The sequence below is a fragment of the Glandiceps talaboti genome, chromosome 10 (assembly GCF_964340395.1).
Source record: "Glandiceps talaboti chromosome 10, keGlaTala1.1, whole genome shotgun sequence".
NCBI classification, from domain to species: domain Eukaryota; kingdom Metazoa; phylum Hemichordata; class Enteropneusta; family Spengelidae; genus Glandiceps; species Glandiceps talaboti.
Window position 1 is genome coordinate 3391545 of NC_135558.1, and position 17169 is coordinate 3408713.

The 17169-nt window shown below is 34.1% G+C and overlaps 3 protein-coding genes across 3 annotated transcripts in view; 2 read left to right on the forward strand and 1 right to left on the reverse strand.

Annotated features, from left to right (window-relative positions):
- Positions 1-5228: 5228 nt before the first annotated feature.
- On the reverse strand, positions 5229-10994 carry LOC144441265 (ubiquinone biosynthesis protein COQ4 homolog, mitochondrial-like). Its single transcript, XM_078130824.1, has 6 exons — positions 10859-10994; positions 9876-10025; positions 8940-9036; positions 8592-8694; positions 7305-7528; positions 5229-6282 (listed from the first exon to the last, which is right to left on the reverse strand). The coding sequence occupies exons 1-6, from the start codon at positions 10992-10994 to the stop codon at positions 6120-6122; spliced, it is 873 nt and encodes a 290-aa protein (XP_077986950.1). The 3' UTR covers positions 5229-6119.
- A 134-nt stretch (positions 10995-11128) lies between these two features.
- Positions 11129-12895, forward strand: LOC144441429 (uncharacterized). The gene is made up of 2 exons (XM_078130999.1): positions 11129-11642; positions 12346-12895. The coding sequence occupies exons 1-2, from the start codon at positions 11167-11169 to the stop codon at positions 12515-12517; spliced, it is 648 nt and encodes a 215-aa protein (XP_077987125.1). The 5' UTR covers positions 11129-11166; the 3' UTR covers positions 12518-12895.
- Positions 12896-13852: 957 nt separating this feature from the next.
- The window catches only part of LOC144441087 (protein SCAI-like), a 29534-nt gene continuing 26217 nt past the window's right edge, over positions 13853-17169 (forward strand). Inside the window, exon 1 of the mRNA XM_078130617.1 lies at positions 13853-13953. Within this exon, the coding sequence (XP_077986743.1) occupies positions 13853-13953 (101 nt within the window). The remainder of the gene's footprint in view (positions 13954-17169) is intronic.

Genomic DNA, 17169 nt, shown 5'->3' on the forward strand with positions numbered 1-17169 from the left:
AAGAAGTAGGCACATAAACAAATGGTGATGGATGGGGGCATAAGGGCATAAACAAGACAGCTGATGAGGGAGGGAGGGAGGGAGGGGCATAAATAGGATAGCGCATGGGGAGGGTGGAGCAAAGACAAGATAGTTGATCGGGGGGAGGGGGGGGGGCATAAAGCAGGATTGCTGACACATGCTTTGTAGATATGAGTAAGTCTTGTATAACTATGAATTTACATAAAGCTGCCATACATGAAATGTATCTTTTTAAGAAATGTGATGACTTCACTTGTTTATATTGTCCTATTTTGTTGGCAAGCTGCAATACAACAAACTACATGGTAAACTGTCCCACCTATTGTATTCTGTGTGCTATTAGGCTAAACATAGCCAAAACATCTCTAGTGGCTAGTTAACTACTGAAATCCCCAGAGCAGATAGCATCATCCATATTTTATATGAAACACATACATGGGTATTTCTTTTGTCTTTCATTTTTACACAGCTTACTAAAAGTTTTTAGAGGAGAATTTGGCATATTTTACTTGCATCAATGCATGGCATAGACCTCATTTTTGATGTCTGACCACAATGTGCTTTAACCTTTGAATCCAATTTTGCATATTAACTGAAAATATTTTATAATTGAAATATGCTTGTGCATCTTATAATGGATTGCCTGTTACTTCTACCAAGTACCAACTACTGTACATGGCAAGTCAATTACATGAACACACAAGCAATAGTTGCACAGACAGTCTTTTTCAAAATGTAAGTTATTTTTTAAATTTTTTTAGTACGAGTAAGTACTGAGCTATAGACATTATCACTGCAGATAATATTGATTCAGTTATACATTAGTTTACTACAATTTGATATTTTATTGAACAAAAAAACTCACAGGGCTGGAAAAATAGGCAAGTAATTTGAGAAAACTTAAAACATGTGAAAATATTCAAAGCTAAAGGAACACATAATTAGAGTATAAAATAAAGGCTGCAAGGTAGTCTGTCTACTCACCATAGGCCTTTGACTCTACTACTTTTTTCAATCTGGTAGTGTACGAGTGTAGTGAACTCACAGATTTGCAAGTAGACAGACTATCTTCAAGGGTAATGATATTAACTATATTATTTTTATTATGGAATCTTTTATTAGATATGGTGATTTTGAGTAGGAATGGGGCTATACATTAGTCAATTCCTTGTCATACCCTATAGGTGCAATTGATTTTTCCAGCCCTGAATATTGACTCAAACAAATGAAGTTGTTTTAGTATGGTGCTTTGTTTTGTGTCATACAGTGTACCATGTAGGCACTTGTGCTGTTTCTCTGTCAATTCTTGTATTTTTTTTTGCATCTGTCAAGTATATTCAGTGGAATATATTAATATTAACTGAGTGTGCTGTATTCTGACTATGTGTGATGTATCATTTTTCTGAAAAAAACAACATTTTTAGCCTGAGGTGAGGGACTGAATCCTAGACTCTCTCACAGTCCTCGGAGCTTCGCTTTACTAAAATTGACTCTAAATGAATTATTTTGTATGTACCGATACCATCTACATAACGTACTACATAAGCGTACTCGAATAACCTTGTACTGTGCACCCTCATCGACCACATAGAGATAACTATTCGTTGACATGTGACTGTGACGCTCCATGTTTTCGCGAAGCCCAAGGAGCGTCACAGTCACACATCAATGAATGGTTATCTCTATCATGGTCGATGAGGGTGCACAGTACAAGGATATTCGAGTACAGTTATATAGCTGGTATTTATACATACAAAATAATTCATTTAGCTTTAATTTTAGTAAAGTGAATCTCCGAGGGCTGTGAGAGAGTCTAGACAGAATCCATGAGTACTGTGACATACTATGAACATTGTCCTCTCCCAAAGTGTGAGGGCGTAACTCAATGGCATTGTTGTTCAATTGAGATTAGAGAGTTCTGGTTGTTGTTTTTTTCGATGATGCAATTTTTAGGAATTTGTAAAGTTCTTTTACATGTACACCACATACTGTACGTCATGCAGTTGATAATCCTTGTTACAAAGTTTTATCTTCATTTTCACTTCTCTGAGGCACCTTTACGCAAAAATTTCTTTTTTGAAAATTGCTACAACATTGTAACATATTGAATGGACAATCCCATAGTTGTTGCTTTTTCCTTGTATTTTACATAAGTAATTTCTGCCATCTTCCACATTGCCCATTTTGATTTTATCAGCATTATGATATTCACATATGACCGTTGCAAACTAAAGGGGAAAGGGGGCACATTAATTAAAAGCAATAAATTTTTTAATTCGAAATCTTTCTTTTTGAAATTACTTATTAGAATTATTTGACTTAAATATTTGTTGGCGTGTACTCTACTGTAATCATTTCTTAGCTAATGGTTGACAGGAGTACCAACAAATACTAATCATTCAGTCTACACTAGAGGAGGTCAAAGTTTATGGACTGAACTACTTAGTGATGCCAACTAGCAGGATTATACATTTCATTTGACCTTTGAATTGTGACCCAGGTAATGTGTTGTCAAGGTTACAACCAAATTTGTAGTACACCATGTTTGCTGTACAAGTTACATTCTCAAGAAGCTCTCTACATGCTATATAGTAAAACAGGACAAGTCTGGGTTTTTGTAGGAGTCCATGCAAAATGCTATGTAAATGTTTGTTTTAGGAACCTTTCATAGTGCTCAGAAACCATAGCAACAAGGTGTTGAACATAGCAACAGTTTCCATGGATACAAACATTTATTTTCACACACCTCTTGGGATAAGTGAAAGTTAGTCTGTAAATGGAGTCCTGAAACTGTGTTCTGTGTAATGTCGGTATAGGGACACGATATACAGTACTCCACCTATTCCCACCAACATTTGATAGATATTGTTATTATGAAATAACTTTTTTAGAGATTTTCCTAAACTTTTTGATAGGAATGCAAAAGGAAAGCTCAAAGTCTTATAACTTTGGTGTACAGTGTTCATTTTAGAGTTCCAGTGATGTCATCTGTGACCCCCTAGCTTTACTACAATTCTACAGTCATACAGTCTGTCAACCTGGTAAAGTCCTCTTTATAACACCGTCCGAAACGTACTCACCAAGAGGTATTTCATTGCTACAGCAGAAATATGTGCTCTGGCTTGTGGTATTGACAGCCTATCTACATAGATGATCTGTGTAGGTCTTGCCTACACTGAGTATATATAGAACTATCATAGACAAAGATCATTGATGTAGACAGACTACAGTCAACAGACAAACAGCTTGGATTGGATGCAACTTTTATTTAATAAGCCAATCACTATTCATACCAGAGTGGCTTGCTCTCAGTAAGCTGTACAAATTTTTATTCACCACACGGATACCACATTCACCAAGTTTTATAGACGGATATATCATGTTGTTTTAGCCATAATTAGTCTTCTCTGTATGCTGGCTGATAGGGTGGCCATACACATATCTTATCTACTACAATTTACTATCACACCAAATATTTCACCAAATGTCACTTCTAAATGTATTCATATTTTTGTTGTAATCTTCAACTTTTTAACACCAGATTGTATTTGTGATGATGTTTCTTCAATGTGTTGTAATGTTTTCCGTAAAAACCATCCTGCCATCATACCAACACTGCACAGTTAACTTTTAGTACATTTTTTTTATTCCAAGTTATTGAATCCTAGCCATGAAACGCAATATTTTATTGTACTTTGTCACGTTGTCTATAAACTTGACCTTTTGCTGTATTATAATGGAAATAACAGGATCTGAAGTAAAATCTTGGAATTAATGAAAGAAATTGTATGTATTTTAGTATATGACACATCAGAAAGACACGGACCCAACCGTCCAAGCAGTATACACCAACAGTATGAATAATTTGGAATTTTACTTGTGGACTCTAACATCCCTACAAGGAACTCTTTGTCGCCTGCATTTTACACAAATTATAGAGGCACAAACTGAGTTTATAAGCATTTTACTCAAGTGAAAATACTGACATAAAACCTTGATTAAACTACTCTAGTATAATGTTAATGTCAATGTATGCCTTCCGTATGACAGAACAATTGTCTGCAAAGTTAGAACTATTGATTGCTTAGTAGGGATTTCTATGACATTTTGTATACTTGTAATCAATTACGTCACTGGATCATTTATTACCAGTAGTTAAATCTTAATACCAGGTTTGAGTTCAGAGTTCATTGCATGTGATGGTTAAGCATGATTCAAGAAGTAGAGTACTGTGAGTACCTTTTACATATGCAACAAAAATTATACTCAAAACGTATAAACTCAGATTGTGCCTCTCTTAAAAAGGGTTGGGATGAACAAAATACTGTTATTTATTGAGTCACTAAGTTCTTAAATTCTTGCCATATTTGTAATTTAAGCTTTTCTAGCAGATATTGCAAGGTATTATATGTTATAAGGGACAGACTTTAGAGCCCATATACACAATACCATGTTCATTTCCATTGTAATATCACATAAGCCAATTTTATTTTAAGTCTTACAATTGGCAAATCCAAGTTGATCATTTTTGTAATTGTAAAAAAAATGTAGTGAATAAAGTCTGTCCATGGTATACTGAATGGATTGGATTTCCATTAATAATTGTATAATGACTGGCTTCTCTTTGTAGCCAGCAATAAAACAGATTTCATGAATATAAAATGTTGTGTCCAGTTTGACTGTAATCTGTATGGCTATGATTGAAAATGTGATATGATGTAAGAAAAAATCCTTCATTACCAGGAACATGTTGTGAATTATACCTTTTAAATATATGATAGTGGCAGTCAACTACATGGTTTTGTGTTGATGGTTACAATTGTTGTGTAACCATTACTTTTTTATGCCCACATTTGTTGCAAGGGTGCAACCCCCCACCCACCCATATACAACTTATAGGGCTGCCTCTTTGGAGAGTCTGTAACCTAACCACTTCCTTACCAATCACTTAGGGCTGCCGTTTTGGTCTTTGACCATGGAACAAAGTTAGTCACAAAATATGACAAAAGACCTTTCACAATGGCCATAGGGGGCGCTATACAATAGCTTTTTACCACACTCTAGTCATTGCCTGTCATACTTTTATCAAATCTCCGAGCAAGGAATGTTTTTGGTTCAACTGTTGAAAATCTAATTCTCAAAAATCTCTGAATATGTTGGAATGAAAAACGTGTCATGTGAACCACAATTAATGTTATTGACTCTTTTATTAGAAACTTACAAATTGAAAGTCTACAGCCTCTATCAACAATCGATCAATGTCAATTTGTACTGGACACTGACCGATCCTACAACTTCGTATAATGCAAATATATATTTAAATACACAATGTTCTAACAATTTACATCATGATCATCTGATTTTAATTGGGATCTCTACATTGCAACAACACATTCATCAGTGGTTTTACAAACAAAAAATGTAAGAAATTACTAATAATTTTTGTGAAATTATATATGTAGGTATAATTATCATGAATGTAATCAAAAATAATTTTTTCATTCATCCAGAAAATACACATAACTTGAGAGTTTTCATGTATTTTCCTTGGCCCCGCGCCAAAGGAAGATGAATATTATGGAATATTATCAAAATGTAAATAAAGTAATCATGATTTAATCATCTTTCAAACCTTCAACGACTAATTGGGTTTGTATGCAGAGATAATTGTGTAGAACATGAAATTGACTGAAAAAGTTTCATGCAAAGACATACAGTGAAAATAGTGTCGGTAACTTATCAAAGTATCAATACCACAGGAGCCAGAATCCCATGACTCTGTTTACTGATAGAATGCTACACATTATAACAATTGAATATGACTGCTAGTGTTATGTTATAACTTCCACAGATATAAACAAACTGGTAAAAGTGTCACATGAACTCACATCAGAGGCACTCGCTGTTGTTATTGTATCAGTTGTATAGTTATGTCTAACCTAATTTTGTCGTTGCCTGAAGTCTTTCCATGGCTCACTTCATTCAAGCAAATGTACCAGTGTTTGTTTACAGTTTGTAGCACATATCGCCAGTCTAGCAATGAACATTCCATATATCTTGAAGTTCTATTCATCTAATAATCTTTTCTGCCACTCATATCATAATTCAAGAACTGGTGGAGTTCCAATTCCAAGCTCCTGTCTAAACTCATCCAATGGCTGTTCAAAGTGTTTTTCAAAGTAGACATTCATGTAAAACTTTGTAGTGAGGGCAGTCTTTACAACCCAGCTGATGTAGTCTCTGGTCAGATCAATTCTTTCACTACAAAAAAATGTAAAAAAACATACATTAGAGTACATTTTGATAACATTTTCAGTCCAACTTTTGTACTTTTAAAAATTAAAAGATTCTATAGCAGACAGATTAAGGTTTGTTGGTTCTGTTATATATTCATCACAGAATCATCAGATATCACTAACAATACAATAAAACTCTGATATGAATGCACAATTTGGTATTTGTGAAATAAACACACATTCACTTGTGTAACGTCAAACTATAGTTAGTTATTAGGTAGTTATTTTGTCAGGTAGTTATTTTGTCAGTTATTCTGTCAGGTAGTTACTTTATTTGGTAGTTATTTTGTCTGGTAGTTACTTTATTAGGTAGTTATTTTGTCAGTTATTTTGCTAGGTAGTTATTTTGTCAGGTAGTTATTTTGTCAATTATTTTGTCAGGTAGTTATTTTGTCAGGTAGTTATTTTATTAGGTAGTTATTTTTTAGTTCAAGATCAGTCACAGACATAACAACACAGGGAACAAGGTTATTCACACAACTACAAACACAAAAGTATCACCAAAAGCTTTCAATTATAATGTCATTTTATGACCAAAACCAAACATATACCGGGGTATGTACACTGCATATATACCATTATTTATACACACAATTACAGGAAGAGATTTTTGAAATAAACATATGCATGCATGCGTGTGTGTGTGTGTGTGTGTGTGTGTGTGTGTGTGTGTGTGTGTGTGTGTGTGTGTGTGTGTGTGTGTGTGTGTGTGTGTGTGTGTGTGTGTGTGTGTTATGTGTGTATGTGTGTGTGTGTGTACGTATGTATGTATCATCTCCTTTCTAACTCTAAGCGCCACTGAACATTGTTTTCTTTGGATATTTGGCGCTATATAAATTTATTAGATAGAAAGATAGATGTATGTATGTGTGTGTGTGTGTGTGTGTACATTTATATGTGAGTGCATGTTATACACAGAACGGTATAAAAAGTTGATACCCCAAGTAAGAACAAATGATCGATAAAAAAGACGTTACATATGCTTACTTCATTGGTAGTTTGATTGGTGCTAGTGTTGCAGCAAAGCCACACATTGGTAAACCAGTCTGCACCCATTCATACCATTTCACAACTACCTCTCCTTTGAAGTTAGTCGGCATTCCAAGCAGTGAGTGACAAAAATCATGAACTTCACGATATCTCTGTATAACATAGGCATCATCTATGTTGTCAATGAACTTGACTGGCATTCTAGTATCAGGACTTATTCTCTATACAAAACAAATAGAAAAATTGAAAATGAAAAACAAATACATATTTTTAGATATAACTGAAATGTGTAGATAGCATCATCTCATTATAGTCTCACTTGCCAAACACTGTAACTATACATCTTCACAAAGTGCACCCCAGGTGGCACAGTAAATCACATAGTAACACTTGCAGCTTTGCCATTCTGCTTACTTTACTATCACGATTCAAGAAGGCACATAGTCAGTAGTTTGGAAAATGAGACTACATCTGCATAGTCATTGTCACCATCATCAAAGTTGTCAAAGTCATCATCATTGACACCTAACCTCATCATTGTTGTCATAGTTGACAATAATTATTAGTCAGTTTTCAGTTTTGTTACACCATGTATCAACAAAATGTATGTATTCTGTTGAGTAATAAGTATATTGGTGTGTGTTCTCTTCAGTGCCTCTGTGTGTCAGTGTTTGTGTGTTTGCTTGTGTGTGTGTGTGTGTGTGTGTGTGTGTGTGTGTGTGATCATCCATCCTTCTGACTGTCTTTACATCTGTACATCCATCCACCCACCCTTCCATCCATCCATCCATCCACCCACCCACCCATCCACCCTTCCATCCATCCATCCATCCACCCACCCACCCATCCATCCACCCACCCACCCATCCATCCACCCATCCATCCATCCATCCAACCATCCATCCATCCATCCACCCATCCATCCATCCACCCACCCACCCACCCATCCATCCATCCATCCATCCATCCATCCATCCATCCACCCATCCATCCATCTATCCACCCACCCATCCATCCACCCATCCATCCATCCATCCATCCACCCATCCATCCATCCATCCATCCAACCATCCATCTACCCATCTACTGATATCTCTCTATAATGTGTATAAATATAGTTTTGTATTTTATTTATAGCTGTGTCTATCTACTTGAGTGTTTATGTGAATGTGTTTATGATTGCATGATTGAGTTGTGTGTGACATGTGTTTGTGTTGTATGTTTGTGCATGCATGCTGTCTGTCTGTCTGTCTGTCTGTCTGTCTGTCTATCATGTCTACTTACACATTTGTCCATGAAGTCAATGTAGTCCCTACCAAATGTGCCTTCAGGAAGTGATCGCATGTAGTCCAAGTTCATAGTTCTTGAATTGATTCTTGGTTTCTCACTGTAAGACAGACAAGTCAAAGTATACAAGGTTTACTGAGGAAGAACAATATTAGCCTAGTATACTTTCAGGTCATTTAATGATTTTCCAGACTGAACTTGACTACAAACAATTTATGCATTTTTGCTTGGATTTTCATGATCTGTGAAGTTATCTGATGGTGGTAAAATAAGAAATAGGCTATTCCTCCTTCAGATATATCAAAATTTCAACTTGGAGACATATATTAAAATGATTGCACGCACGCTAGTATTTGTCTTCCCACAGGATCAGCCATCATTCTTTGTTTTATTCTTGGTATTACAAAGTAGCCTGTTGTTTCACCTGACACTGCTACCATGTCTACAAATGGACACAAAATGAAAAAAAAAGTTTTAGAGAAAAAATAAAACGGTAAAAGCAACAGCATTACTTTTTTATTTTTTTGTTGGAATGTAACTATAAACCAGACAAACTTGACCAATTCAGAAATAATTCAATGATAAACAAAAAAAACCACTTCACATATGATAAAGAATTTGGTTAAAAAAGGAAAGAGATAAAACAATGTTTGGTTTGACCACTGGGGGCGCTATTCAAAAGTTGCCGCTCAAAATCATGAAGTTTATGTACATTTTGTCAACATCTCTTCCTTGAACTCCATTCTCATGAAAAGTCTGAACCTGATACCCCCTAATCTTGAGCATCCTTGCACTACACTTCTTACAAATATGGGGTGGAAAGTAGGTTACCAGTAAAGACTTCACATGAGACATATAAAAGGCACTATAGGTATATTTGTGTCTTGATTCTATCTATGGATGAGTTAGAATTCACACATCACAACACAATCTAGACTCTACATGGGTGTATGAATTAACACATGACAACATTCCATTATACATAATAACTTATGTCCCCTTGAATTAAACATTTCCAAGAAAAATACCTAGTATTTCAAATCTCAACATTTTCATAAATGTTTTCAAGAAAACTGCCTATTTCACACACACAACACGACGCATAACTACATGACTTTATGGGTGAAAAAATGTGGTTGATAATAGTACAATTTTTTTTTGACCAAGAATTAGTATTCCTGTTCAGTGGAACATTACTTTACTGAATAATTTTTTCACAAACAAAAGTAGCTTGGTGATATTATTATTATCATTGTCAATAATAGCAGTAATAACGCTTACCATGTCTGTATTGGTTATAAAATGCCATTGCTGTCGATCCAATGGCAAGTACACTCTTTTGTAGAAGTGATGTTGGAATATGATATTTGTTGTATTCTCTTTCAAACTGAGCTATAGCTGAGTCATCATCAAACTCTGTATTTTCTGTTGCTGAAACAAATCAGATTAAAACCAGAACTAAATTGTTTACAAAGTTCATGTTTTTAAAAAGTTAGTAATAAACAATCTATGACCTTTGACACTCCATGTTATCTTGAATGATACAAAATTAAGGCATTCCTGCAAGTGATAGTGATATAGTGGGTGGGACAAGAGAAATACAATTTTAAGAGAAAAATAATTTATTTCATCAATTCTTTTATCTTATCATTATTATTCATACAAATGTCATCAAATATGAATTTTGTTACATATATCATTACAGTGAACATTTTCCTATTCATAGTACAAAGAACATGTCAGTATTAGTTCATGATAAGTTTATTTTTATCATTTTAATAAATAACAGCATGGAGGTAGGAATTGATAGGATCAATGATAATACCAATGTCTAAGTGCAATCTTTGATTTCTGCTTTCTGTTGTGTATTGATTCACGTGCCTAGAACTGATAAGCACATCTATTTACGTAATGACTAACGTGATGTTGATAGCAGTTCTACCTCCATGATACAATGTGTACACAACAAGAAATAGAAACTGCTAGTTGAATACTAGTATCAAGAACGTTCCCTTCCCGTCAGTTGCAGTGCTCACCCTGGTGTTTGTTCATGACGACAGTCATGTGAGCGCGGAGACAGTGTTAGAATTACTTTGAAATAAATTAGTATGGACTGTTGTTTTGCCATAAATTAACAGTTGTGTACATTGTTATGTAAGTTAACATAAGATAAAGGCTTCTCGTTTACGAAAACGCACCGCTTCTTCACCATTCCAAAAATGGAAAATAAATGTTTGATAACCAAATCAAACTGATTACTTTACCTTGAGCCGTTTCTGTTGTAAGTTTTCTTATGCTGGTATTTACGCCAGATAAATTTCTTAGAAATCGACGACTTAACGGTGAAAACAGTGTATTTTGAAGAACACAAAGTCGACGAGGTGTAAGCCTTAGAGCCATGATGAAGCTTCTGCTAAATAACCCTTGACCTCAGTCAGCTGACCACTGTCACATGATTAGATGTAGACGAACTCGCCGTTCATGCATCCATTGCATCAGTACAGAGTAGTACATGTACTGACCGTTTATAAACCACAGTGATCGGATCTGTGTCGTTGGGAATTCTCTTAATATGATTTCCAAATACTTTCTTCGGATATTGAGAGTTGCTGAACATTCAAAGAGTGGTCTGATCTACCAGAACCGGTGTTTATATTCCAGTTCCACTCAAATTCTTGTTCGGAGGGGATTTCATATGAGATTTATATTACAAAATGTATTTAGTTTTAAAGGACGGATTATCGCTAGTTATTTCAGAAATGTGTTTTTACAATCAAGCAAACAAACATTTTGCTCTAAATCTGACTCAAGTAGTATAAATACAGGAGTAGAAGAGAATGGAGATGTCAACAAAACAACACTGGGACAAATGGAAGTGAAAAAGCTGCAATTAGTGTTCACATGTAAAGTTTGTCAAAAAAGAAGTGCAAAAATCATCTCCAAAGTTGCTTACGAGAATGGAGTTGTCATAGTTACCTGCCCCGGATGTGAGAAACACCACTTAATTGCAGACAACCTGGGATGGTTTAGTGACCTGGAGGGGAAAAAGTAAGAATCTCGAAGTTTTCTGTCTCTGTCTGTCTGTCTGTCTGTCTGTCTGTCTGTCTGTCTGTCTGTCTGCCTGCCTGTCTGTCTGTCTGTCTGTACTGTCTGTCTGTCTGTACTGACTGACTGTCTGTCTGTACTGTCTGTCTGTCTGTCTGTCTGTCTGTCTGTCTCTTTTTCTTACTTAATCTGTTTACACTTTCTTTGTCATTCCTCACTTTTCCTTGTGCACTATTTTTATTGAACCATATTGTTGCCATGGTAACATGAAGGATTTTGTTTACATGTACTCAATATTAATAACCATTTATCATCATATTATTTCTAAATACATGTTTCTTTATTACTTTACTAAACAAATGAGGGGGGATTTGTGCTTGGGTATGTTGTTAGGGGGAGGGGCAGTTTTCCTGATACCATATCATGTATGTATATGGTTAGTCATGGATGGGATAGTAAAGGTACATGGCTATTATTTATGCTATTAAAGTATTTACATGGAATGAGTACACAAACAAACCAACAATAAAGCCTTCATAGGTAGTTTCCCTTACAATATATCATCATTTTGGTTTTGAACTTTGATATTATTTTGGTTTTGAACTTTGTCTTTGGTAGAATGATTTTCTGAACAAACTATTCAGCATGTCCTATTGTTTAATCAGCACTCTCACCTTTTGTTATTTTCATTATTTGTAAATTGTAGGAATATAGAAGAAATCTTAGCAGAAAAAGGAGAAAGTGTGAAGAGAGTGAAAACAATGGATGAAACCTTGGAATTAACTCCAACAGATGTACTTGGAGAACAGTATGCAAGGAAAGTTGAAGAAGAAGTTTGGAGAATGATGAAAGATGAAAAACAGGGTAAACCAGAATAGACGATGAAACCAAGACTTTGACTGTATCCCGTCTCTGGATCGATGAAAACAAAACTATCGACTGAGTAGGATCCACATGTACAAAAGGCGGTGAATTGTTCTATGGAAATACAGATTTTTCCTCACAATTGAGCAGATTTATATAGCAGATCTATATTGCAGACCCTCTATCTGAGCCACTACTTCCATGATCACAGTAGTCATATAGTTTCATAAACACGCAAAGGGAGACATGAATGGTTTGTAAAGAAAACAAGTACATATACTATATAGATAGACTATGAAATCTTACCTGCTGTATGCACTTCAGATGAGTATCCACTTTAATATGACAACATGTCAAGTATACAAAATAGATTTGTAATTGTTGCAATTCAGTGAAATGCAGTCACTGGTTTTACAGCTGTTAGAACTATCTAAACAATTCATTTTCTAAACAATAACTTTAACTGTTTTGGAAATAAAGCAATATTTCATTCTATCATAACTGTTTCCTTGATAAGTCACACACAACTTCTTTCCCACAATGCATTTTCAATCAAGAATGGTTTATTTATTTATTTAATGTTGTGTTTTCTTGTAATCATTGCATGTAAATATATGTATGTATAAATTGTGTGTGTGTGTGTGTGTTTATGTCTACATATATATGTATGTATGTATGTATGTATGTATGTATGTATGTATGTATGTATGTATGTATGTATGTATGTACATGTATGTATGTATGTATGTATGTATGTATGTATGTATGTATGTATGTATGTATGTATGTATGTATTTATTGTGTCTATAGATGCAATTCTTTTTCTTGTTTTTTTTGGGAGAGTGACGCACACACACACACACACACACACACACACACACACACACACACACACACACACAAACAGTTGATATGCATTTTTGATAAAATGTAGGTTGTTTGCAGTAACTCTGAATACCACATATATCGCTATGTTATGGAAGACAAGTAAAAGTATGCCCAAAATTAAAAATACACCTGATTATTAAGAGTCTTACATCAGTTGAAACGAAATTAGGTGAATTCCATCAACTCAACATGACAGGGGAAGTGTTATGCTCAGGTGGAAGTTTTAATCTTGTCGCTGAAGTTTTAGTTTCAGTTAGGTTTTTTCAAAGATTACAAATTAAATTTCACTATAGGTGAATTGACAGGTTGCAATGATTTCACTATCGATAATGTCCATTTCATACGATTAATAAACAAGTACTTGCACTTGAAGTGAGAAAACAAAATGTTTAGCTATTGTAATAGCGCCCTCTGTCGATGACCTAACATCGCCTTGTCTACCGCAAAACATAGCAGACAAAATGGCAGACCACCACGATCACATTAGTGAAGAAGAGCGGAAAGTGGTTCAGGAATTCTGTTATTTGCTTGAGAAATCAAAGCAGCTTTTCAACGGTTTGAGGTAAGTAATATCTAAAACACCGCCTGTCACAGATCCAATATGTTATGGTATGGTTTGTAAGTGTTTCATCGTAAAATCGACCGTTAAATTAGGCAATTGATGAGTTTGTTATGGATGCACATTTACACTTAGCATGCAAACGGTGGTGTCGATAGAAAGCAGACAGCTCCCGGCATTTCCAGTCAACGCATCGCCACATGCAGCAATCTGCTACCGTGCAACGATTTAAACAGTTTTCTTTGCTGAATTTCCCTAATTAGCCAAAGATCACAAATTTAGATTCAGCGAAATGTTAAAAAATGAATAGGTATGGGAATCATGCAAAATCAGATCACTCGACACACTGCAAGTAACAGAATTTTAATAATTCATACACCCAGAATTTTCTTTGTTTTGAAATCGAGCAGCGTGCTATAAAAGCTAAAATTAAGAAAAAGTGGATAGATTTGACTCTTTCCAAAATTTATTTTCCAAATGTTGATAAATTCATTAGAATGTGTAAGCTTTTTCTCTGAGTTTCAACAGCCAACAATGGAATATTGGACGAATAAACAATAAAGAGTGAGAATGAATCGTTTACGATACAGACCAGTGTTTGCGTTGATCTTTCTTTTGTGTATGTTTCGTTTGACCTATTACTGTATTCTCCATTATCTGTTTCATCGACAATATTACAAATCGAAATTATGTATTGATTTCTAAACTGCAGTAGAAAATGTCAATTACCTCGTAAACTAAATACAAAAATGTATTCATCAAAGTTTAATTTATCCAGAAAACAGTGAAAATACACTTCATCTTCGATCTCGTAACAATATGTGATAAAATGGTTGAATTAGATGAAGATAACACTATTTTTGTACCACCACTATACCTTACATACATGTGTAGGTTATTCAAGTACATGCTTTTTTCTCAGTTTGAAAACTTAATTGGATTTAATTGTATTGATGAGATTACTTGATGAAATGAATGTATTAAGAATTCACTGGTAACACCTGTCCTCCATTTTAACCCTAATTAATCAAAAGATCGTAAAAAGACAACAGAGGTTATCACTTTGAAATTAGTTTGGAAAGAAAAGTACTATATTATTTTAAAGTAAAAAATTATTATTAAGTAAAGCAGAATAATTATTTGTACACAAAAACGACTTATCCGAACACTGAAAAAATATTGATAGAATAAAAACACAATTGAGGTTGTCATTTATATAATAATTCTAAAAATTAGAAAAACAATTTCAATGTTTCTGTTTTTTTCTATTAAAGTGAAAATTTTGTTGCAATAAAATATTCTTTATTTGTAAAATACATGTAGATGAAAGTGGACATTAAAAAACCCCAAAGTAAGATGATACAAAGAAAAATAGAGACAGAAAGATAGCTAGATATGACAATATTTTCATTTTATTCGTTGTGGCATAGTTATTTTGCTAAAGCTAAAAGTGATCTTTTTATTAAAGATAGTAGGTAAAAACAACATGAATTTGAATTATTTCACTACATGTATGTATAATTAACATATTATAAGTAGTCCACACTATTGCTACAGATCTGATTTTAATTCAGTTTTGTTATTTTAGGTATGGATAAGAAAGACAAGAGGTAGTAAAAAGCATATACAAGAATAAAACAGATAAAGGACAACACCTATATGTCAAATTATAAGATATCTGACAGGTTTTTTTTGTCACTGAAATGAAAAAACGAAGTGTTAAGAATATGATGTATCACCTCTACTTGAGATACATTTTACTTACAAAATTGCGTTTGATTACATCTTGATGCCCCAACTGTATTTTCATCATGGTCACCAGTCCTTTAGTATCCTAGCAACAGACTTCATTGTCCATGTTTATAGAAGTGTTGGAATACATATCTTTTCCATTCTTTGATCCATGCATGAAAATCAGAATATCTAGGTCTTCTATGATTGAAAGGGTTCCGTACTAAGGGGAAACAATGAAGGGAGAACCTTGGGTAATTTAAGTTTGTTTGGAAAACTTACAACCCCTTTAATTGTCAACAACATGGTAATGAATACATACATTGTATTAATATCAGAAAAAATATGTTTCCTCGTTATTTTATGTTTTGTATTAAAAGTGTGACATTAGTACCTGAAATCTGATAATGGACAATCTATGTATGTTTCACTGTAATGTAAATTTGATGAATATTTCAATTTCAGTTGCGTTTACATTAATAACAGAGAAATAATTAAATGCCATGGAACTGACAATCATATTAGATTGCTCTGTTGACCTTAGGTGAGTGCAGTCACTTTCTGGGCCCATATATAACTAGTATGTGAAAGACAGGTCATCAATTTAAGAATTAAAAATAAATGAATTCTGGTGAAATTTACAGCTGAATTGCCAACATGTTGTCAGTGGTTAGACAAATACAAGTGACTAAACTAAAAACTGAAGTACAGGTATTGAGAATCTGTGTTGATACCATATGATTTAACAAGCTTAGAACTATAACTGTCAATATACAAAGTAGGCATATTGCTTTTTCTCCTTCTTTGTGTAAGTTATGTACAATATATTTCTTTTAAGTGGATAAAATTTATATAACCACACAACTTAAAAATCTGTGCCTGAGTGCTAAATCATGAAAATTTTTGGAAACATAATAATCTTTTAAATCAGTTGTTTAAGACTATTTTTTTGAACAGCAGAAATGAAAACTGAACAGTAAATATTCATGGCTCCTAACTGCTTATTACTTTCACGTAAAAGTCATAAATATTTATTGCTCATCTAATACATAATAATATATATGTATGTCTGGTAACTTCCATACGACAACACTGGACCAATGCTAGGACAACGAATATTTCAGTTTGATGTTTCTTGGCAACCGTGTACAATTTCTCGCAGTGACCTTCCCCTTATATGTTCAAGCCATTTTAGAATCCACTATAGTAATAATACTTGTTAACTCATTGGAGAAAATAAAATGTTAATTTTTTGGAAAACAAGATGATGAAGTGCCAAATTTCTTTTGTTATTTCAAAAGCACCAGGAACAAACTATCATTTGGCAAAGTTTGGAGATATTTTAAGAAATTTGATTTTCATGGAAATTTGTCCCCATGGCGTAATCAATCAAGTGTAATATCTTCACTGTTGGATGAATTTGACTGATTGCATATACAGACAAGATAACTTGAGTCACATTCATAAACTGGGCTTAGTGTAAAATTA

Excerpts from the sequence above, each read along its gene's own strand:
- LOC144441265 (XM_078130824.1), bottom strand. The coding sequence starts at position 10,994 with ATGGCTCTAAGGCTTACACCTCGTCGACTTTGTGTTCTTCAAAATACA. Across the intron at positions 10,026-10,858 it reads TACAACAGAAACGGCTCAAG|CAACAGAAAATACAGAGTTT; the intron begins GTAAAGTAATCA and ends GATTTGTTTCAG. Across the intron at positions 8,695-8,939 it reads GTGGGAAGACAAATACTAGC|TGAGAAACCAAGAATCAATT; the intron begins GTGCGTGCAATC and ends TCTGTCTTACAG.
- LOC144441429 (XM_078130999.1), top strand. The coding sequence starts at position 11,167 with ATGATTTCCAAATACTTTCTTCGGATATTGAGAGTTGCTGAACATTCA. Across the intron at positions 11,643-12,345 it reads AGTGACCTGGAGGGGAAAAA|GAATATAGAAGAAATCTTAG; the intron begins GTAAGAATCTCG and ends TGTAAATTGTAG.